At 39.1% G+C, this 24,787-nt stretch overlaps 1 protein-coding gene across 50 annotated transcripts in view; it reads left to right on the forward strand.

Moving 5' to 3' along the window:
* Zfp182 (zinc finger protein 182) overlaps positions 1-16,519 on the forward strand; it is a 74,009-nt gene extending 57,490 nt beyond the window's left edge. For 26 of the 50 annotated variants that reach the window (XM_087598852.1, XM_087598845.1, XM_087598856.1 and 23 more), the window contains 3 exons: positions 658-802; positions 966-1,100; positions 13,810-16,519. In XM_087598852.1, the coding sequence (XP_087454978.1) occupies positions 658-802; positions 966-1,100; positions 13,810-15,437 (1,908 nt within the window). In that variant the 3' untranslated portion in view covers positions 15,438-16,519. 50 annotated transcript variants of the gene reach the window in all.
* Positions 16,520-24,787: the final 8,268 nt, after the last annotated feature.

A 24,787-nucleotide genomic window follows, 5' to 3' on the forward strand; every position in this document is an offset into this window, starting at 1 on the left:
TCTTATTTGGTGAAATATTCCGCTTCTTGTTTTGTATTTGCAGAAAGTTCTTTTATTTTAGTTTTTATACTCCAATAGTTTAATAGTACTTTTTATATTATCATATATCTAAGATGTAATATTTACTATTGTTCTGTGACTTACCTTTTCATTATCTTTAAGAGTATCAAAAACAAAACAAAAAAGAGTGAATATCTTTGGAATTTTTTTGGTTACAGAAAAATACTTGGCTCATCCAGATTTAAGGGACTTTATTCAATACTTTTTTCCCTACAAATACTATGGGTTTAGATACTACATTTCGGTCAGTGATGCATTTAGAGGCTTATTTTTATGCTGCAAAATCACTTGTTGGAATACAAATTTTCAAGAAACTAAGCAGGAACTGAGGCAGAGACTGTGGAGTAATGCTACTTATGAGCTTGCTTTTTCTGCCTTTCTCAGCTACTTTTCTCCAAGACCCAGACCCACCTGCAAAGAGATGGTACTGCCCCAGTGGGCCAGGCCTCCTTCATCAACTAGCAATTAAGAAAATGCACAACAGATAGGCCTGTAAACCAGGGATTGAACTGGGAGCTCAATTAGTAGTTTTTTCACATTATATCCTTATCATTCAGTGGTCAGCATTTTAGAATAAAAGAAGTTTGCCATTTACAGGAACTAGTGACATTTGAGGATGTAGCTGTGGATTTCACGAAGGAGGAGTGGCAATACTTGAACTCTCCACAGAGGACTCTGTACCGAGACGTGATGCTTGAAACCTATAGTAACCTCGTTTCTGTAGGCAAAGTGGCTTCCACAGGTAATTTTTGATGGTTATTGTATCCAGTAAGGGCACGGGAGCTTTGCTTGCTTGTCTTCACATTTTCCTCTTCTTAAAGGAAACACAAAATATTGGTTAAATGGTTTGTGTTAAGTGACAGGTCCCTTCTGCTGACCCCAAACTCCAACTTGTGCTGTTTCAGGCTCTGAAGAACAAGGAAGTACCTATCATTTATCATCCTCAGAACAGCAGGTTACTAAGCCTGATCTCATTATCAAGCTGGAGGTAGAAGAACCAAACCCAGAAGATGTGGAAATTCCAGTTTGGAGCTTTCCAGGTAGTATCTTAAAACAGCCCTCTGTCTTGGTTTTCTTTTAAGCTAGATCAGATTCAGGGCTTTCTTTTTCTCTTTTTCTTTCCTAATTATTTCCATCAGGTATTTTGTCTGGCACAGTTGTCTGTTTTATGCTATTAGTTACTGGTAATTGCTGCTTAGTCTAATTCACTAATAAATACAAAATGATGACCATATCATTTTTTCGTTAATTAATTTATTCACTTATTCACTGTACAACACAGCCCCTCCCTCCTTTCCTTCTAGTTCCACCCACACAAACCCTTCCCCTAATTTCCCCTCCTCTTTTCCTCAGAGAAGAAAAACTCCATGGGTACCAACCCACCCTGGCTCATCAAGTCACAGCAGCACTAAGCTGTTCCTCGTTCTCTGAGGCTAGACAAGGCAACCCAGCTAGGGGAAGGGAATCCAAAGAAACTCTCTGGTTTGGGTTCAGTCTCTGCGAGCCCCCATAGGCCTAGGTTAGTTGACTCCTCAAGTTTTCTTATGGTGTCCTTGATCCCTCTGGCTCCCTCAATCCTTTTCCCCACTCTTCCTCCCCCGCACCCCCCCAGAGCTGGGGACCGAACCCAGGGCCTTGCGCTTGCTAGGCAAGCGCTCTACCACTGAGCCAAATCCCCAACCCCTTCCCCACTCTTCCATAAGACTCCCTCTACATAATGTTTGTCTCTGGGTCTCTGCATCTGTTTCCATCAGCTGTTGGATGAAGCCTCTCAGAAGACTGTGATGCTAGGCCCCTGAATGCAGGCATAAGAGAGTATCATTAATAGTGTCACAGGTTAGTTCTCTACCATTGTATGGATCTCAAGTTGGGCTTGTCATTGGTTGGCCATTCCCTCAGTTTCTGCTCCATCTTTGCCCCTGTAGGTAGGACATGTTTTGAGTCGAAGTATTTGTGTGTGGGTTGCTTTCCTTATCCCTCCACTGGGAGTCCCGCCTGGCTCTGGGAAGTGGCCACTTCAGGCTCCATATCTACCCTGCTAGGAGTCTCAGCTAGGTTCACCCCCATAGACTCCTAGGAGCCTCCCCCATCCCTGGTCTCCAGCTTGTCCCAGAGAGACCCCCTTCTGGTTTCCATTCTCTCAGCCCTTTCACACACACCCCAACCCCTACTCTCCCCATACCTGTTCCCCATCCATATTCCCATCTCTACCCTTTCTCCCACCCTGTTCCCTTCCTCTATCAACATCCAATGTCTGTTTTATATCCCATTCTGAGTGAGATTCAAGGATCCTCCCTTGGATCCTCCTTGTTACTCAGCTTCGATGGATTATAGCATGGTTATCCTGTACTTGGCTGAGTCATCAAAGGCTAGTCTCACAACCAAAAATTTTTAATTTTTTATGCTTGAGAAATTCATACACATATACAATGAAATATGATCACACTTACCCAACCATTTCCCACCTCACATTCCCATTCCTCCCATCATCCCATCAACAGATCTTTCTCACAACTTCGTGTCTTTTCTTTTTCTTACAACCAAGTCCAGTTAGTGCTGTCCATGTGTTCATTAATGTGAGGAAACTCAAAGCAGTTGTTACATGCACAAGACAAAACCAGCCCAAATTGCAGCATAGATAGAAAATAGAAGATCACAAGACTGTCACCCCTTACTAATGAACTATTGGTTGGAAGGAGATTTGCTCTTTGAGAATATGGCCACTAGTAGGACTCCCATGATTCAAGAATGAGATTTTAATTCTATCATTTATTATTTAGCTAGAATACTTCTATGAAGAGAAATTGTCAGGGCCTGGGATGGTGGCACCTGCCTTTAATCCCAGCACTCAGAAGGCATAGACAGGAGGATCTCTGTGAATCTGAGAGAGAAAAAAAGAACAGAGGGAGAGATGTTGTCTGTCATTTATTATTTGGTTAGCATGAGTTATATATTCTGTAGAATGACTAAGGTTTTGTTTATCATTCTTCAAGATAATTTTAGTGGGGCTGGAAGATAGCTCAGAAGTTAATAGCAATTGCTACTCTTCTAGAAGAATTGAGATTGTTTTCCTAGCACCCATATCAGTAGACACACAAACACCTGTAACTCCAGCTCCAAGGAATCCAAAACCCTCTTTTTGCCTCTGTGGGTACCTAAACTCATGTGCACATACCCACACATGGACACATTGATATAAATAAAAGTAAGTTTTAAGACATTTTAAAATGGTTTTAAACATCATCTGAAAGTGACCAACAAGTTATATCCTTTTTAATTAAAATTTTCATTCAAGTATATATATTGTATGTTGAACATATTTCCCTTCTTTCTTAGTTAGGATTACTATTATTGTGATGAAACACCATGAGCAAAAGCAAATTAGGGGAAAGGGTTAATTTGGCTTATACTTCCACATCACTGTTCATTACTAGAGGAAGTCAAGACAGAAACTCAAACAGGGCAGGAACCTGGAGGCAGAAGCTGATGCAGAGCCCTTGGAGGGATGCTGCTTTCTGGCTTGCTTCCCATGGCTTGCTCAGCCTGTTTTCTTATAGAACCCAAGACCACCAGAGATGGCACCACCCACAATGGGCTGAGCACTCCACATCAACCACTAATTAAGAAAATTCCCTATAGGCTTGCCTGTGGCCTGATCTAATGGAGCCATTTTCTCAATCATGGTTCTCTCTTCTCAGATGGCTATAGCTCTGGTCAAGTTGACATAAAACTATCCAGCTTAATTCACTTAATGTGATTATCTGTAGTTGCCTCCATTTTTCCTAGGAATGACACAAACCCATTGTTTAAAACTGAAAAAAATCTTTTGTGTATATATAACATTATTTTCTTTACCCTCTCTCTACCTATGTTGATTTCATAATTTAGCTATTGTGAGTACTACTACAGTGGCAAGGACCTCAGTGATATGTGATATGTTAATTTGGAGTTCTTTGGATAAATAGCCAAGTTATATCGTTTTCTGTGTAGTATTTTTACCTTTATAGGTATAGCATTTTTAAGTCCTTTGTGATAGCAGGTGCTCACTGTTTTGTCCAGGATAGCTTAAAACTTATACTATTCCTGTCTCAGCCTTAACAATGCTTAGATTACAGGAATGACTCACCACGACAGGCCAAACATTTTTGTTATAAGAAATTGCCTTAGAATTCTTATGAGTCAAACTATCCCACCTTTAGTTAATGAAAACCCTTCAAACTAACCACCAAGTGTGCTGCTGAGGTTAAAATTTAAGATTTGTTACATTTCTTCTCTCTAATCTATAATTGCTATTTCTTCAAGGATTCCTCCTTCCTTTTAGTGGAAAATAGTGTTTTATGACCACAATTTGAATCTTATTTTCCTTTTATTGGAAATAGATTGTTTTCCTCACATGATATATCCTGATTTATAGTTTCCCTTCCTTTTACTCCTTGTAACTACTCCCCTCATCCCCTCCCATCCAAATTCACTCCTTTTCTGTTTCTCATTAGAAAATAAACAGACTTCTATGGAATAACAATAAAATAATGTAATAAAATAAGATAAAACAAAAAAGAGCACATCAAAATTGGACAAAATAAACAGCAGAAAAGAGCCCAAGAGAAGGCACAAGAAACAGAGACCCACTCTTTCACACACTCAGGAATAAATATAAAGATAATATAAATTTTTAAAAAAGAAAAGAGATAGCTTAACATGACAGTTTGGAACAAGAAACCTCCAATGATGCCACTGAGTTCATTTTCTGTTGACCCTGTACTTCTGGGCGTTTAGCCTATTCTTAAGAGTAGTTTGTTTCCCCACTGAGATTCCCTTGGGGAAAATTAAATTTTTATTTGTAAGTGGTTATCACTTGGCTATTGCTTGTGGGTTAGGGAAAGGGGATGTGTCCACTTCTCCTTTCAGCTGTAGGACCCCAACTGTGCAGACACATGTAGGCCCCATGCAGGCTGTCTCAATTTCTGTGGCTTCATATGAGCTTTGCTCTTATTGATTTATAAGGCCTTGTTGATGTGCTTAGCTCTTAGACTCTTTCTTCCTCTTCAACCAAGGCATTCCCTGAGCTCTGAGGGGAGGGATTTTATTTAGGGCTTAGTGTTCCAAGATCTCTCACTCTCCGCTTATCTGGCTGTGAGTCTCTGTATTTATTTTCATCTGCTATAGAAGGATGATTCTCTGATGATGGCTTAACAGGGCACTGTGAGTATGAGTATAGCAGAATGCCATTATGGTCATTTTATTGCTCCTTTTTTGAGAACAGTATTATTTGGTTTTAATGCTAGGTCTCTGGTCTATCTAGTATAAGGTTTTGTTTTGTTTTTCTTTTATTCTTCTCTCATATATTACATCTCAGTCACAGTTACCCTCGCTCCTCTCCTCCCAATCCCTGCACCCACCTCCCCTCACCCCCTAGATCTACTCCTCCTCTATTTCCTTTCAGGAAAGAGCAAGACTCCAAAGGATATCAAATGAACACAGCATAAAATGTTACATTAAGTCTAGACACAAACCCTCACATCAAGATTGGACTGGGCAATGCAGTAGGAGGAGAGTCAGATACAGCCCGTGCTCCCATAGTTTTAGGAGTCACTTAAGAAGGCCAAGCTATACAAATGTAACATGTGCAGAGGCCTAGATCAGACCCACATAGGCTCCCTAGTTGTCAGTTCAGTCTCTGTGAGCCCTTATAAGCCCAGGTTAGTTGATTCCATGGGTTTAATTGTGGTGTCTTTGTCCCCTCTGTCTCCTACATTTCTTTCTCCCCCTTTTCTGCAGGATACCCAGAGTGCCATCTAACATTTGGCTGTGGGTCATTTATGTGGGTCAATTATGAATTGTTTCATTGACTTTTTTTGCCAGTTGTGTTTTGGTTCTATCCTAGGTATCTGGGCTATCCAGCCTCTGGTTCCTGACCATCCAGGCAGTGTCAGGTATGGGCTTCCTCTCATGATGTATGTCTTGAGTTGGACCAGTTGGCCACTCCAAGTTCTGCACACCTTTACCCCAGCACATCTTTCAGGCAGAAGTTCTTGATCACTCCAAGCAGTGTCGGATAGGGGTTACATCTCAGGGAGTGGGTCTTAAGTAAAATCAGGTATTGGTTGGTTACTCCCAGAAGCTTTTTACCACCATTACACTAGCATATCTTACAGGCAGAGTACCATTATTAGAGGGGATTTGGCTGGTTTGGTGTTTACACTTCTCTTTTGGTAATATGCAGAGTATCTTCCTATACTAAAGATACCACCGCACATAGGAATGAAGTCTGTGTAGGCACCAGCTGGAATTCTCCATGTTTGATAAATTGTGTAGGTATTGTCTTCAGCAAGTCCATTTGTGGAGAACTACATATAGTCTTGGCAACAGGCTGAATTGTTTGGGGTTTCCCATAGAACCTATTTGGCCAACAACTCAATTATAATCCAATCCCAGTAGTAGAAGCTTCATTTGATAATAAAAGATGGTCAGTTGAGGCTGTCTCCCCCCATAATTTGGTGATTTCATTTAGATTACTTTCATGTATTTTAGGAAGCTTCTACTGTATTAGATTTCCATACTACCCTTCAAATGGACCTTAATTTTAACTGTCTCTCCATATTTCCTCTCCTCTCTCTCTTCTTCACCCCTCCAATTGATCCCCCTGTTCCAGTCTTCCCCACCCCTCCACCATCCATCCATAACTATCTATTCTATTTCCCATTCCTAGAGAGATCTACATGCACACACGCGTGCGCACGCGCACACACACACACACACACACACACTCCATAACTGACCTCCATAGTTCTACAGACTACACCTTTATGTAACAGCTAATAATCATGTAATCAGCAAATATATATCAATATTTCTGGATCTGTGTTACCTTACTCAGGATGATTGTTTTTCTAGTTATATCTATTTACTTGTAATTTCATGATTTCGTTTTTTAAACTGAGTAGTACTCCATTGTATAAATAAATGTACCACATTTTCTTTATCCATTCTTCTGTTGAGGGGTATCTTGGTTGTTTCCAGTTTCTAACTATTATGAATAGAACAGCAATGAATATGATTGAGCTAGTGTTGCTGGGGTAGGATAAAGCATCAGTTGGGTATATGCCTAAAAGTGATACAGCTGGTTCTTGACATAGATCAATTACCCTCTTCCCAGGGAAGTGCCATGCTGATTTCCATAGAAGTAGTACAAGTTTACATTCCCACCAATGTAGAAATGTTCCCTTGCTTTACATCCTCACCAGCATGAGCTGTCAATTGTGGTTTGGGGATTTGGGTGGGTTTTTTGTTTGTTTGTTTGTTTGGTTGGTTGGTTGGTTGGTTGGTTTTTTTTTTTTTTTTTTTTTTTTTGGACCTTAGACATTGCCATTCTGACAGGTATAAGATGAAATCTCAAAGTAGTTCCTTGGTGGCTAAGGATGCTGAATATTTCTTTAAGAGTTTTCTCAATTGAGAATTCTCTGTTTAGATTTGTAGCCCATTTTATTTGTTTTCTTGATATCTGTTTCTTGAATTCTTTTTTATTTTTATTGGTTATTCTATTTATTTGTATTTCAAATATTGTCCCCATCCCAGTTTCCCCTATACAAACCCCCTATCACATCCCCCATTCCCCCTCCTCCTGCTTCTATGAGGGTTCTTCCATACCCACCCACCCCCCACTCCTGCCTCACCACCGTAGCATTCCCCTACACTGGGAGAAATGAATCTTCACAGGACCTAGGGCCTCCCCTCCTGTTAAGGCCAGATAAGTCCATCCTCTGCTACATATACAGCTGGAGCCATAGGTTCCTCCATGTTTATTCTTTGGTTGGTGGTTTAGTCTCTGGGAACTCTAGGGTGTCTGGTTGGTTGATGTTGTTGTTCTTCCTATGGAGTTGCAAACCCCTTCAGCTCATACAGTCCTTCCCCTAACTCCTCCATTGAGGTCCCCCCCTCCCCGCTCAGTCCGATGGTTGGCTATAACCATCTGCTTCTGTATTGGTAAGACTCTGGCAGAGCCTCTCAGGAGACAGCTATATCAGTCTCCTGTCAGCATGCACTTCTTGGCATCCCCAGTAGTGACTGGATTTGGTGACTGCATATGGAATGGATCCCCAAGTGGGGCAGTCTCGGGATGACCTTTCCTTCAGTCTCTGCTCCACTATATTTTGGAATTATCACTCTGTCAGTTGTATGGTTGGTAAAAAATGTTTTCCCATTCTGTAGGCTGTCACTTTTTCCAAATGACAGTATCCTTTTGTTGTACAGAAATTTGTTAGTTTCATATGGTTCTATTTATTAATTGTTAATCTTTGTATCTGTGCTATCAGAAGATCTTTTCCTGTGTTAATGAGTTCAAGGCTACTCCCCAGTTTCTCTTCTATAAGGTTCAGTATACCTGATTTTTTTAAAAGTTTTTATTGGTTCTTTGTGAATTTCACATCATGCACTCCAATCCCATTCCTCTCTCCCTACCCTCATACCCACCCTCCATCCTTGCAAACCCCTCCCACCCCTCCCCACATACACACAGAGAAAAAAATCTTGTTATGGAAGCTTTTGTATATCATAATGGGTCCCAAAGTATTCACTTTTGTCCATAATTCTTTGCTTGAAAATGTTCATTGCAATGATGTCTTGGTCTGGTACTAGGCCTCTGTCTTATACTACTCTATCAATACTGGAACCGAACTGAGATTCCTCTCAGATACCCTAGTTTTGCCATGAGCCATGGAGATCCTGGAAAGCATGTTCCTTCATATATTTCAGTCTATCAATGGTGGTAGATATTAGGGTGGGCCAATCCAAAGCCCAGAGATGATCAGCCCACAGGCTCTCACATTCTCTCCCACTTGGGGACTGCTCACCTACAACCCCCACAACCACAACCAGCTTTACCCTGCTGCCCAGGTAGGGTCCCAGGCCTGCTCTCCCAAGTACTGTGGCCAGTAAGGGACACAGCCAGTTCTCCTACTCTCATAATCTCAGGGCCACTTCTCCAGTCTGCCATAGATGGTGAGGGATGAGGGAGGGGAGGAGGGTATTTCTCCCTTGTCAATGCCACCACCTAGCAGACAAGAGGCAGGGCCAGCTCTCCTGCACTCACACCCTTGGGACCAGTTCACCTACACCCCTGCTGCCATCTTGGTTAGTTCTACTTTGCTGCCCAGGTAAGGTACAGCACCTGCTCTCCCAAATGCTGCAGCATGTGAGGGGAAGGACTAGCTCTCCTGCTCTCATGACCCCATCAGGCCAGCTCCTCTGTCTGCCTCCAGTGGCAAGAGCAAAAGGGAAGGGAGGGGATCTATCCCTTACCAAAGCCATCACTTAGCAGACAAGAGGTAGGGCTGGTTCTCCCATACTCACACTCTTTGGGATGGCTCATTTGTAACTCACACATCAATGGACAGCTCTATGATATTGTTTAGGTGATGTGTTGGGCCTGCTCTTCCAAGTGCTGCAGCTGGTGAATACTATGCCCATCTTCCCTGTTCTCATGACCCCAGGTCCAGATCTCCTGTTTGCCAGAGATGGTGAGGGCGATGTGGGAAGAGGTTATCTCTCCCTTGCCCACACCACCACAGGGAAACAAGGGGTAGGGCTGGCTCACCTGCAACTTCCACAGGGTGTAGGCCACTGTCCTGAGTACTGCAGCTGGCTAAGGGGTCAGCTTTCCTGCTTTCATGCCTCTAGGGCCAGCACTCCCAGGTAAGGGGTGGGGCCATTTCTGCACAGCCCTCAGGCATTAGTGTCCCTGAGCAACAGCTCAGATGTCAGCACAGGCCAGGACCCCACCATGGTTCCAGGTGGTATCTATTCCCATCAGGCTGCTCCTTACTACCCTTGAGTCTCCAGTTCTACCTGTCTTCATTGTGCCTACATCCTTATTTCTCTTTCTCTTCCATTTCTCCACCACTTACTTGCCCTTCTCAGTATCTGGTTTTATGTTCAGGTCTTTGATCCATTTCAGCTTAAGTTTGTGCAGCATGATAAGTATGGATCTATATGGTGACATCCAGTTTCACCAACACCATTTGTCAAAGATGCTGTCTTTTTTCCAACATGCATTTCTGGCTTCAATATCAAAAATCAGGTGTCTATAGATATGTGGATTTATGCCTGGTCTTCAATTAAATTTCATTGGTTAATGTGTCTGTTTTTGTGCCAATACCATGCTGTTTATGTTTCTATAGCTCTGTAGTACAATTTAAAATTGAAAAGCATAAGACCTCTAGCAGTTTGTTTATTATTCAGGACTGTTTTAGCTATCCTGAGTTTGTTGTGTTTACACATGAAGCTGAAGATTGTGAAGAATTATGTTGTAATTCTCATGGGAATTGCTTTTGGTAGGATGGCCATTTTTACTCTATTAATCCTAATGGTCCACATGCATCAGAGATATTTCCGTTTTGTGGTAGCTTCTATAATTTCTCAAAGTTTTTATCATATAAGGCTTTCATTTGTTGATTAGAGTTATCCTAAGGTTTTTGATATTATTTCAGGCCATTATAAAAGGTGCCACAAATTGATTAATTATTAAATCACTTTTAAACATTTTCATTCATAGGTGGTAGAGATTATGTATAAAATTCTTTAAAGGAAAGACCTATGTCTTCAAATTGATATTTCTACATCAAATTCTAGTAGTTTTTATTTTATTAGATTTTAGTGTACATTTGTGTATGTGTTCTTAGATGCACATGCATGAATGCCCCAGCATTTGTTTGATAGTCAAAAGAAATTTTACAAGGCTGGGTCCCCTCATTTCTTTTACCTTGCAGATCCCTAGATTAAACTAAGGTCATGGATAGTTTAAGGTCATGTTTTGATTCATTTTTCATCTGAAAGTATCATTCTGAGTCTGCTACGCACACAGAGTGTATGGAGTCAAATGAAGCAATGATGTTGGTATCTCTGAAAATTGAAACTTCTCATTGGGAAATAGAAATGACAAGGTATCTACCAATATTAGGGAAATTTTTTATTCAGTTTTGCTGATGATTTTATAAGATGTCATGGTTCTGAAATGAAATCTAGAAAACCAGGTTACTAAGAACAGCTCAGGGCTGAGGAAGCAACTCTGGAGATAAAATGTTTATTGCCAAGTCTGTTGACCTGAATTCAGTTCCTGAAACCCACAGGGTAGAGGGTGAGAACTGACTCCTACAAGTTGTCCTCTGGCCACCACATATGTGCTATGGTATGTGAGCTCACATAACATACAAAATAAATAAATAAATGTAAAATGTAAAAATATCAGCCTAGCATCTTCCCTTTCCCTTTCTTGTCTTCTTTTTCTCACGGGCAACCATTTGTGGAATTTAAAGGTTTATCTTCTCATTGGTTTCTTACATCATAACCCTATATTAACATTTAAACATTGATCTAATTCTTTAAAATTTTACTCTGCTATGTACTATGGTTTGGTTTGGTTTGGTTTGGCTTGGTTTGGTTTGGTTTGGTTTGGCTTGGCTTGGTTTGATTTGGTTTTTGAGACAGGGTCCAATTGTTTAGCCTTGGCTGGCCTGGGACTCACAATGTAGACCAATATGGCCTTTTAAGTCACAGAAATCTCCTCTCCTGCATATGCTTCTGAAATGCTGAGATTAAAGATGTGAACCACCAAACTTGGCTCCTATGCACATTTTTGTCCCTTTTCACTTTCTGAGAACATAACAAATATATATTTGTGTATATAAACTCATTATTCCTTTTCCTTAAGATTCCTTTTTTTTTATTTTATGTACCTGAGTACAGTATTGCTTCTTATTTTATAATACAAATAGATTAGATCAAGTGAAAAGCTGAGTCATGATTTACTCCTGGTCTAGATAATCCACATGACCTAAACCACAGACATTTTACTACTTCTGACCACCTAAGGAGGTTCAGAGTTAGCAGATCCTAGATGTGGTTTGACTCTTTTTAAATGCAACTTGTGAGACCTCTTCTTTTTTTTTTAATTAGATATATTTCTTTACTTACATTTCAAGTGTTATTCCCTTTCCCGGTTTCCTGTCCATAAGACCCCCACCATCTCCCCCTCCCCCATACGGGTGTTCCCCCCCCCATCCATCTCCCTTACTGCCCCCCCACATTCCCCTGCACTGGGGGGTCCTCTTCTTATGACTCAGTGTTCATCTCTTGCTAAGAACTCGTGCTTTTCTATCTAGAGAAAGGAAGTCACAGAAAGGGAAACCACAACCATAGGACCTATTTTAAAATTCATCGCTACTATAGTAAATCCTACGCTATGAAATCCAATTAGAAACTTGAGTAGTAGTTGTAGTCTACTTGTCTCATCTTTTCTCTATGCTTGAAGATTTTCATAATACAATCTTAGAAATTACAGAGACTTTAGAGGTAGTTCAATGGTTAAGAGTGCTTGTGGGGCTGGGGATTTAGCTCAGTGGTAGAGCGCTTACCTAGGAAGCGCAAGGCGCTGGGTTCGGTCCCCACCTCCGAAAAAAAGAACCAAAAAAAAAAAAAGAGTGCTTGTATTGCTCTTGTAAAAGACCTGGGTTCAGTTCTCAACATTGACATGGTACTTCACAACCATCCTAGTTCCAGGGGTATGGCTCCCTATTCTGACATCTATGGGTACCAGGCAACATACATGCAAGCAAAACACCTTATATACATAAAATGATTAAATCTAAAATATTTAAGTAAACTAAAAAATAATTCATATTTAAGTAAACTAAAAAAACAATTTATATTTATGTGCATAATAGAGTTGTATTTGGTTAGATTCAAGACACCATTTATTTTAAGTTGTGCCACCAAATATTGCCACTAATTAAGTTATGGCATATTGGCAGCATTGATTTTAAGCTATATTTGGATTTAGAGTTGTTAAAATATGAAATATTTTATAGAGAATGAAATATGAAATTAAAGACAAGTTTGTAGTTTAATTGTCTAAGTAAGTAGTACAGATTATTAACATTAAGCACATTAGATGTTAATCAAAATTTAAAGTATATAGGAAGGTCAGAATAAGCTTTTTGTAAAATGATACAACTGCCTTTTAAAAGTCATATAGATTTGGAATATAGCAAAATATAAAAGAAGGGAGGGTAATATAGATAATGAAATATCATAAAAGTCATTGAGTTAAACTATGCACAGTTTGTAAGGGAAATAAAGTAGACAGCAGAAACAGTGGTGTTGAAAAGCTGTATATGTGTTAAGGAGATACACTTGTGAATGCAGATTGAGTAAATTTTGATTTTGTTGAGCTCATTATTATAGATTTTCTGTCATGTGGATCCTGGATTATTAATATTGAGTTTAGGAAGCACAGCGCTACATTTTTCCCTAGAGGGAAATACTATATAAATCATGTGTAGTCAGAAGTTCATATAGCTAAGACAGGAATCAGCATTCCTACACATGCACTCAGGAGGCTAAGGCAGATGGATCTCTATCAGTTAGCCTACTCTATGTAACAAATTCCAGGCCAGCCAGGTCTACATAGTGAGACCCTGTGTCAAAAAAAAGTTCTTTTAACTAAGAACTTGGTCATAAAACTGGCAGAACATGAGTGTATACTAAAAGTTCCTATCTCTCCCTTGCCACTCTGATAAAATGATGCGATTACCTCATCTGGCTCACATCACTTAGAAAGAGCCAAACACTACCTAGGATCTGCTAGATCTGCATCTCTGGTGGTTAGTAGTAATATGGCAATAACAGTTGAGGTCACAGCAGTTCTATTCTCCATACTGACAAAGTATAAACATAATTTATTGCATTTTTTTCTAGAAGTCTGCCAAGTTAATGAACAATTTGAGAGGCAACATCAAGATAAACAAGATAAGTATCTGTTGATGCAAGTTGGATTCCCTAATGACAAAATAATTACCAAGAGTGGCCAGAACCATACTGAATTTGGAAATGCATTTCATGTGAGCACAAGTCTTGTTGTTCCAATGCAAAGATCCCATCAATTTGAATCATTTGGAAATAACATGGTAGACAATTTCAACTTACTTACTAGAAGCTCTACAGAAAATAAACATGATACTGGGTGTGCAAAATTTTTCTTCCATACAGAATATGCAAATCCTAATTTCATGATGAAACCCTATGGATATAAAGAATATGAAAAAACCCTCAGGCAAAAGAAAGGCCTTAGCCTTCATCAACGAATTAAAAATGGAGAGAGGCCTTTTGAATGTACTGCATGTCAGAAAACCTTCAGCAAAAAGTCACATCTCATTGTCCATTGGAGAACTCATACAGGAGAAAAACCATTTGAATGTTCTGAGTGTGGAAAAGCCTTTAGCCAAAAGTCTCAGCTCATTATACACCTCAGAACTCATACAGGAGAAAGACCCTTTGCATGTCCAGAATGTGGCAAAGCCTTTAGAGAAAAGTCAACTGTCATCATACATTATAGAACTCATACAGGAGAGAAGCCTTATGAATGTAATGAATGTGGGAAAGCCTTTACACAGAAATCAAACCTCATTGTCCATCAAAAAACCCACACAGGAGAAAAAACCTATGAGTGTACCAAGTGTGGGGAATCTTTCATACAGAAACTTGACCTAATTATACACCATAGTACTCACACAGGAAAGAAGCCTCATGAATGTAATGAGTGTAAGAAAACATTCAGTGATAAGTCAACCCTTGTTATACATCAGAGAACTCACACTGGAGAGAAACCTCATAAGTGTATTGAATGTGGGAAGTCTTTCAATGAGAAATCAACCCTCATTGTGCACCAAAGAACTCACACTGGTGAGAAGCCCTATGAATGTGATGTATGTGGGAAAACTTTCACCCAAAAATCAAATCTGGGTGTGCATCAAAGAACTCATTCAGGAGAGAAACCATTTGAGTGTAATGAATGTGAAAAAGCCTTCTCTCAGAAATCCTACCTCATGCTACATCAACGAGGCCACACTGGTGAGAAGCCCTATGAATGCAATGAATGTGAGAAGGCATTTTCCCAGAAGTCCTATCTCATTATACATCAAAGAACCCATACAGAAGAAAAACCTTACAAATGTAATGAATGTGGAAAGGCCTTTCGAGAAAAGTCAAAACTCATTATCCATCAGAGGATCCACACAGGAGAGAAACCCTATGAATGCCTTGTGTGCTGGAAAGCTTTCAGCCAGAAGTCACAGCTCATTATCCATCAGAGAACACACACAGGAGAAAAGCCCTATGAATGCACAGAATGTGGCAAAGCATTCAGGGAAAAATCAACATTCACTGTACATCAAAGAACTCACACTGGAGAGAAGCCCTATAAGTGTACAGAATGTGGGAAAGCCTTTACCCAGAAATCCAACCTTATTGTACATCAGAGGACCCATACAGGAAAGAAAGCCCATGGAAGAGGCCACACTCACAAGTCAAAGCCCACTATGCAGTAGTGTCTTTCATACATTCCAAAGGAAAATCTATTCATTTAATGTTTAAAAACTATGACTTGGATTCTAGCCTAATCATTGGGATAAAGACCATTTCCTTTCATCTTTTTCACCCTAATGCAAATTGAAAAAGAATTAGATGTGTAATTTCTTTGAAACCACTGGAATCATAGGGCTACCAGAGGAAGCGGCAATCGAGCACCAGTGCAGGAGATTTAAGGGCTTCAGAAGTGAGGCAGCAGTGTTAAGGGCTCTGTTGAGGGTTCAGTTGTACTCTAAGGTGCATGACCACAGACAGCTATGACAAAGATCATGTGAGGTCTGGGGAGAAACGAGCAGAAAAACCTTGCATTTACAGAAAGTAATCTGACAGATTTGAGGAACAGCTGGAGGTGAGGGAGATTGGGCCTTGTTTACTGATTTAGAGAAAGTAAAGTCTGAAAGAACTAACATATGTTAAGGGGTGTCTCAGTTGTTTAAAAAACTGATATCATGGTATGTTCCTCACAAGAACTTTTGGAAAATAGCAAGTCCAGAAATGACTTTTCTCATCAAAATAAAAGCATTTAAAAGTAATCAAAACCACAAATACATTTCCACTTCTAGAAATACATATACTGGTATGTTTGTAAAATACTCAAAACAAAGAGGTATTTGTTGATGTATTGTTTGAAAACTAAAGATTAGAAGCTATTGAAATTGCATCACATGGATTCTGCCTCCTGAAACTGATAACGTTCTTACAGCAGACTCCTCAGAGACAAAAAGGAACAAAACATGGATATCACTAGTGATTTAAGGTGATCTCCAAGTTACATCATTAGATAGGAAAAGCAAGGCACAGCAAAGTGAGTATTATGTTTTACTCTTTGTATATAAAAAGGGGAAAATTGTAAGTACAGAATGGATTGTATGTATAAGCTGTTTCTGGAAAGGAATATAAAAATGTGATTACTATTACTACTTTACAAAAGGAAATAGGGCAGTAGGTGACTAGGGAGATGAAACTTGGAGACAACTTTGTATTCTTTCATACCTTTGGAAAGTTGTACTACCAGTTTGAAAAATAAATCTTTAAAATTGTATTTTATTCTTTTAATTGTCAATCTAGATACAAAATTCATAAGAATTAATGTATGTAAGTGCAATAGAGTTTAATTTATTTTCAGTGAGCAAATTCAGTGGGTTATTACTAGGCGACCAGAGAAACAAAAATATTCAATCAATTCCTAAGATATGTAGACATTTTTCCCAATCCTTAAGTGAATCTGGGGTCACCTGGGACCATATTACATATGTCTAAAATAACAAAATCTTGAACATATTTCCAATTTAGGGTACACAGTGAGACAGGTGGGAAATGCCATATTACATAAGCCTAAAATAACAAAAACTAGAATATATTTCATATTTAGAATGCACAATTACACCCGTGGGAAGTTACTTTATTAAAATCCATTTAAATATTTTCAAGTCTTAAAATGATTTTGAATTGCTGCATTTTTACAAGAATTATAAAATACCAATTCAACAGGAGGTAGAGTAACATCCTACAAATAACACTCTTCTGCAGGTGACATGTATTCTTGTCTAGCACTAATAGGCAATACAAAACTGTGAAAACTGGAGGTCAGCTGGTTGTATACTTATCAAAACAGATGAATTAGAATTGACTCGGTTTTTGCCTTTCTAGACAACCTTTTTATTGGATATTTTTATTTATATTTCAAATGTTATTGCCTTCCTGGTTTCCAGTCCATAAGGCCCCTCCACTTCTATAAGGCTGTTCCCCCACCACATCCAACCTCTCCCCAACTTCTCCTGACATTCCCTTACACTGGGCTTCCAACTTTGGCAGAACCAATGGCTTCTCTTTCATTAGTTGCCCAACAAGGCCATCCTCTGCTACATATGCAGCTGGAGCCATGGGTCAGTCCATGTATAATCTTTGGGTAGTGGTTTAGTCCCTGGGAGCTCGGGCTGATTGGCATTGTTGTTCTTATGGGGTTGCAAGTCCCTTCACCTTTCAATCCTTTTACTAATTCCTCCAACAGGGGTCCTGTTCTCAGTTCAATGGTTTGCTGCTAGCATTTGTCTCTATTTGACATGCTCTGGATGTGTCTCTAAGGAGAGATCTATATCCGGTCCCTTACCACATGCATTTTTTAGCGTCATCAATCTTATCAAGTTTTGGTGGCTGTATATTTATGGAGCATGTGTGGTGCAGGCACTGAATGGCCCTTCCTTCAGTCTCTGGTCCAAACTTTGCCTCCCTATCCCCTCCTATGGAAATTTTTGTTATCCCTTTTAAGAAGGAGTGGAAGCATTCACATTTTGGTCATCCTTCTTCTTGAGCTTCATGTGGTCTGTGGATTTTATCTTGGGTAATTCAAGCTTTTGGGCTAATATCCACTTATCAGTGAGCACATACCATGTGTGGTTTTCTGTGATTGGATTACCTCACTCAGGATGATGTTGTCTAGTTCCATCCATTTGCCTATGAATTTCATGAAGTCATTGTTTTTGATAGCTGAGTAGTATTCCATTGTGTACCACATTTTCTGTATCCATCCCTCTGTTAAAGGGCATCTGGGTTCTTTCCACCTTCTGGCTATTATAAATAAGGCTGCTATGAACATAGTGGAGCATGTGTCTTTGTTGTATGTTGGAGCATCTTTTGAGTATATGCCCACAAGTGGTATAGCAAAGTCCAGTTTTCTGAGAAATCTTCAAACTGATTTCCAGAGTAGTTGTACCACTTTGCAATCCCACCAACAATGGAGGAGTGTGAGATTGTCTCCAGCATCTGTTGTTACCTGAGTTTTTGATCTTAGCCATTCTGACTGGTGTGAGGTGAAATCTCAAGGTTTCAATTTGCATTTCTATGATGACTAAGGAAGTTGAGCATTTCTTTAGGTACTTCTCAGCCATTCGATATTCCTTGGCTGAGAATTCTGTTTAGCTCTCTACCCCATTTGTTAATAGGGTTATTTGGCTCTCTAGAGTCTAACTTCTTGAGTTCTTTGTATATTCTGGATATCAGCCCTCTATCGGATGTAGGATTGGTAGAGATGTTTTTCCAATCTCTTGGTTGCCATTTTGTCCAAATGACAGTGTCCTTTGCCTTAAAGAAGCTTTGCAGTTTTATGCAGTCCCGTTTGTTGGTTCTTGATCTTAGAGCATAAGCCATTAGTGTATTTTTCAGGAAATGTTCCCCAGTGCCCATGTGTTTGAGACTCTTCCCCACTTTTCCTTCTATTTGAGTATATCTGGTTTGATGTCGAGGTCCTTGATCCACTTGAGCTTTATACAGGGCAATAAGAATGGGTCAACTTGCATTCTTCTACATGCTGACCTCCTGGTGAACCAACAACACTTGTTGAAAATACTATCTTATTTCTACTGGATGGTTTTAGCTTCTTTGTAAAAATCAAGTGACCATAGGTTTCTGGGTTCATTTCTGGGTCTTCAATTCTATTCTATTGATCTTCCTGAATGTCTTTGTACCAATACCATACAGTTTTTATCACTATTGCTCTGTAATACTGCTTAAGGTCAGGGACGGTGATTCCCCCAGATGTTCTTTTATTGTTGAGTATAGTTTTCACTATCTTTGGTTTTTTTGTTATTGCAAATGAATTTGCAAATTGCTCTTTCTAAGTTTATGAAGAATTGAGTTGGAATTTTGATGGGGATTGCATTGAATCTGTGGATTGCTTTTGGCAAAATAGCCATTTTTACTATATTAATCCTGCCAATCCATGAGCATGGAAGATCTTTCCATCTTCTGAGATCTTCTTCAATTTCTTTCTTCAGAGACTTGAAGTTCTTATCATACAGATCTTTCACTTGATTGGTTAAAGTCATACCAAGGTATTTTATATTATTTGGGAATATTGTGAATGGTGTCATTTTTCTATTTCTCAGCCTATTTACCCTTTGAGTAGAGAGAGGTTACTGATTTGTTTGAGTTCATTTTATACTCAGCCACTTTGCTGAAATTGTTTATCAGGTTTAGTAATTCTCTGGTGGAACTTTTGGGGTCACTTAAGTATAATACCATATCATCTGCAAATAGTGACATTTTGACTTCTTACTTTCCAATTTGTATCCCTTTGACCTCCTTTCATTGTCTAATTGCTCTTGCTAGGACTTCGAGTTCTATATTGAATAAGTAGGGAGAAGTGGGCAAACTTTGTCTAGTCCCTGATTTTAGTGGAATTGATTCAAGTTTCTCTCCATTATGTTTGATGTTTGCTACTGGTTGGCTGTATATGGCTTTTACTATGTTTAGGTATGGGCCTTGAATTCCTGATCTTTCCAGGACTGTTAACATGAAGGGATGTTGAATTTTGACAAATGCTTTCTCAGCACCCAATGAAATGACCATGTCGATTTTATCTTTGAGTTTGTTTACATAGTGGCTTAGTTTGATGGATTTCCATATATTGAACCATCCCTACATCACTGGGATGAAGTCTACTTGGTCATGATGGATGATTGTTTCAAAGTGTTCTTTGACTCAGTTTTCAAGAATTTTATTGTGTTATTTTTGCATCGATATTCATAAATGAAATTGGTCTGAAGTTTTCTTTCTTTGTTGGGTCTTTGTGTAATTTAGGTGTAAGCATAATTGAGGCTTCATAGAAAGAATTGGGTACTGCTCCTTCTGTTTCTATTTTGTGGAATACTTTGGACAGTATTGGTATGAGGTCTTCTATGAAGGTCTGATAAATTCTACAGTAAACCCATCTGATCCTGGGCTCTTTTTGGTTGGGAGACTTTTAATAAATGCTTCTATTTCTTTAGGAGTTATGGGATTGTTTAGATGGTTTATTTGATAATGATTTAACTTTGGTACCTGGTATTTTTCTAGGAAATTGTCCATTTCCTCCAGATTTTCCAGTTTTGTTGAATATAGGCTTTTGCAGTAAGATCTGATGATTTTTTTGAGTTTCCTCAGAATCTGTTGTTTTGTTTCACTTTTCATTTCTAATGTTGTTAATTTGGATACACTCTCTGTGCCCTCTGGTTAGTCTGGCTAAGAGTTTATCTTGTTGATTTTCTCAAAGAATCAGCTTCTGGTTTATTTGATTCTTTGTATGACCCTTTTTGTTTCTACTTGGTTGATTTCAAGCCCGAGTTTCATTATTTCCTGCCTTCTACTCCTCTTGGGTGTATTTATTTCTTTTTGTTTTAGAGCTTTTAGGTGTGCTGTCAAGCTGCTGATATATACTCTCTCCTGTTTCTTTCTACAGGCACTCAGAGCTATGTGTTTTCTTCTTAGCACAGCATTCATTGTGTCCCATAAGTTTGGGTATGTTGTACTATCATTTTCACTAAATTCTAAAAAGGCTTTAATTTATGTCTTCTTTGACCAATTTATCACTGAGTAAACCGTTGTTCGTCTTCCAGGTATATGTGGGCTTTCTGCGGTTTTTGTTGTTATTGAAGACCAGCCTTAGTCCGTGGTAATCTGATAGGATGCATGGGATTATTTCAATCTACCTGTATCTGTTGCAGCCTGTTTTGTGACCGATTATATGGTCAGTTTTTCAAAAGGTACCATGAGGTACTGAGAAAAAGGTATACTTTTCTGTTTTACAATAAAATGTTCTATAAATATCTGTTAAATCCATTTGATTCATAACTTCTGTTAGTCTCTCTATGCCTCTGTTTAATTTCTGTTTCCATGATCTGTCCATTGATGACAGTGGGGTATTGAAATCTCCTACTATTATTGTGTGAGGTGCAGGTTTCTTTTATGAATGTAGGAGCCCTTGCATTTGGAGCATAGATATTTAAGATTGAGAGTTCATCTTGGTGGATTTTTCCTTTGATGACTATGAAGTTTCCTTCCTTATCTTTTTTGATAACTTTTGTTTGAAAGTCTATTTTATTGGATATTAGAATGGCTACTCCAGCTTGTTTCTTTGGACCATTTGCTTGGAAAACTGTTTTCCAGTCTTTTACTCTGAGGTAGTGTCTGTCTTTATCTCCGAGGTGTGTTTCCTGTAAGCCACAAAATGCTGGGTCCTCTTTTCGTATTCAGTCTGTTAATCTATGTCTTTTTACTGGGGAATTGAGTCCATTGATGTTAACCCATATTAAGGAATAGTGATCATTGCTTCCTGTTATTTTTGTTGTTATATGTGGAATTATGTTTGTGTCTCTCTCTTCTTTTGGTGTCATTGTAAGGAAATTACTTTCTTGCTTTTTCTAGTTTGTAGTTTCCCTACTTGTGTTGGAGTTTTCCATCTGTTATCCTTTGTAAAGCTGGATTTGTAAAAAGATATTGCATAAATTTGGTTTTGTCATGGAATATCTTTGTTTATCCATCTATGTTAATTGAGAGTTTTGCTGGATATAGTAACCTGGGCTGGCATTTGTGTTCTCTTTGGGTCCGTATGACATCTTCCCAGGATCATCTGGCTTTCATAGTCTCTGGTGAGACATTTGGTATAATTCTGATATGTCTGCCTTTATATGTTACTTGACCTTTTCCCCTTATTGCTTTTAATATCCTTTATTTGTTTTGTGCATTTGGTGTTTTGACTATTATGTGACAGGAGGAATTTCTTTTCTGGTCCAATTTATTTGGAGTTCTTTAGGCTTCTTGTATGTTTATGGGCATTTCTTTCTTTAGGTTTAGGAAGTTTTCTTCTATGATTTTGTTGAAGATATTTACTGGCCCTTTAAGTTGGGAGTCTTCCCTCTCTGTTATACCTATTATCCTTAGGTTTCATCTTTTCATTGTGTCCTGGATTTCCTGGATGTTTTAGGCTAGGAGCTTTTTGCATTTTACATTATGTTTGATGGTTGTGTCGATGTTTTCTATGGTATCTTCTGACCCTGAGATCCTCTCTTCTATGTCTTGTATTTTGTTGTTGATGCTTGCATCTATGACTCCTGATCTCTTCCCTAGGTTTTCTATCTCCAGGGTTTTCTCTCTTTATGCTTTCTTTATTGTTTCTATTTCCTGTTTTTTTTTTCAGTTGACACTACTCTATTTCCATTTTTAAATCCTGGATGATTTTATCCATTTCCTTCACCTGTTTGGTTGTGTTTTCCTGTAATTCTTTAAGGGACTTTTGTGTTTCTTCCTTTAGGGCTTCTACTTGTTTACTTGTGTTGTCTGTATTTCTTTAAGGGAGTTATTTGTGTCCTTCTTAAAGTCCTCCATCATCATCATAAAATGTGGTTTTAAATCCAAATCTTGCTTTTCTGGTGTGTTTGGCTATCCAGTATTTGCTTTGGTGGGAGAACTGGGCCCTGATGCTGCCAAGTTGTCTTGGTTTCTGTTGCTTGAGTTCCTGTGCTTACCTCTTACCATCAGGCTGTCTCTGGTGTTAGCTTGTCTTGGTGTCTCTGAAAGTGGCTTGGCCCTCCTGGACGCCTGTGTATCAGCACTCTTGTACACCTGTTTTCTTCCAGACATATCTGGGAATAGATAACTCTGCTCTCAAGTATGTAGACAATCTTGGCAAATGGCTTTCAACTCTAGATGCAGGCAGAAACCTGAAGGGTCCTGCCCCTGACTGCTCCTAGGTCCCTGTGTCCAGAGGGCACAAATGGCACTAGGCAATTTCCTCTTGGGTCATTAATATGGGCAGAAAGTACTTGTTTACTCTGAGTTCTCTGGAGTGTCCATACTACTGAAGGTTCAACTCTCTTCCCCATGGGATTACATGGGATTAGACCACCTATTTTTAAGTGTGTGCATGTGGTCTCTGTGTGTGTGTGTGTGTGTGTGTGTGTGTGTGTTCATGTACTCATGTACGTATATATGTGTGTTGAGGCCCAGAGAGTCACAATCCAACTTTTTTGTCTGTGTATGTTCATATTTGTTTTCCAGGATCAAATCTAAGAAGTTAAATTGCTTTTATATAGATTTCTAAATTATATTTAGAAAGTTTAATACAATTGCTCTCAATAATTCTCTCTTTCAGAGACAAACAATATTTAATGTATAAGTATTTACCTTGTTTAAAGTTGGGTCCTCTGTAAAAGCTCTCTTAATGTCTAAGCCATCTTTCAAGCCTGTTTTTATGCTTTAATCCTGGGGGAAAATGTGAGCAATAGGCTCAGGATGGAGGAAGCAATGTTTTAATGCTGTAGGTCAAACATGGGGCTTTGCAAATGTGAAATGCTCCCATGTTCTGCTGCATCTTCACTTTATTTTGGGACTCCATAAGATATATATATCCATTTCCAGGGAGAGAAAATATAGGGCCTGCTAGCTTATACCTGGTGCAGTCTTCATTAAAGATACCCAAGGGAACCAGAAATAGTTATTTGATCTTTTTACCAATAGAAAATCAGCTCCATTTAAAGTTAATTTGCAGTAAGGTGAGAGCTCAGATTGTGTCTTTCCTGTGAATCTTGGGACACCTTCCTGTGCACCAGATGGCAACTTGTTCCAGCTGCATGTGGCAAACTGAAGTGACAGAGACATAGGCTGAAGAGGATTGTGTGAGGATGAACCACAGGATGCAAATGTGCTGAATTTAGAGGGAAAGAGAGAAGGCTAATAAAGCAATAAGTTTGGGTCTATGGGGCAGTAAAGGGCAGAGTTGGGGATTGAATAGGGGAAAGGGGGGAAATATGAAATATCCAGTGGAGTACTTGAGACTACATGAACATAAGCATAAATAAACATGGGTGGATTTGAGGGTGAATGCACAGAGAAGATTGTATTGGAAGTGAGAGAAGTTGAGGTATAACCGATAATCCTGCTAGATGCAGTTGAGTAGAGAACCACACAGGTGAGTGAAAAGAGGAAAACTGATGGGGTCATCAAAGTAAGCAGACCACTGGAGTGAAATAATGATGAGTACTCATAGGTAACAAGGATCTATGGTACATGGTCTTGGGTAATGCTAGAACCAAGTGAGAACCAAGTACCCCACCATGAACACAGGTATGTGAGATGGGAACAACTTGGACTCTGAACTCAGTGTTCAGTGAAGGTCAGCTCTGTGCTCCATGTCCTTGTGGGTTATACTTAGCATGCGTCAAAACATCATATATCAAAAAAGTAGCTAAGGCCCATATATCGGCTCCTCTGATAATGTTTTTACTACTGTACGCCTTGTCGTCAGTGTCCAAGATAAGTAGATGTCTTAACTATGAGAGGCAGGCAAAGGTAGGCAAAATGGAGAAAGATAAGCATGCAAAGAAGAATACAAGAGAGTAGTTGTGCCTATGCTATACCAGGATACAATAGTCCCTTTTACCAAGCCTAAGATTTCTTTCAGTTGTCATCTCTGTTCTGAAAACATTAAATGGAAAGTTCCAGAAGCACTGTTTTAAATTGAGTACTATTCTGAGCAGCATCAGACTTTACTCCATCC

The sequence above is a fragment of the Rattus norvegicus genome, chromosome X, assembly GCF_021556685.1.
Source record: "Rattus norvegicus strain SHRSP/BbbUtx chromosome X, alternate assembly SHRSP_T2T, whole genome shotgun sequence".
NCBI lineage: Eukaryota > Metazoa > Chordata > Mammalia > Rodentia > Muridae > Rattus > Rattus norvegicus.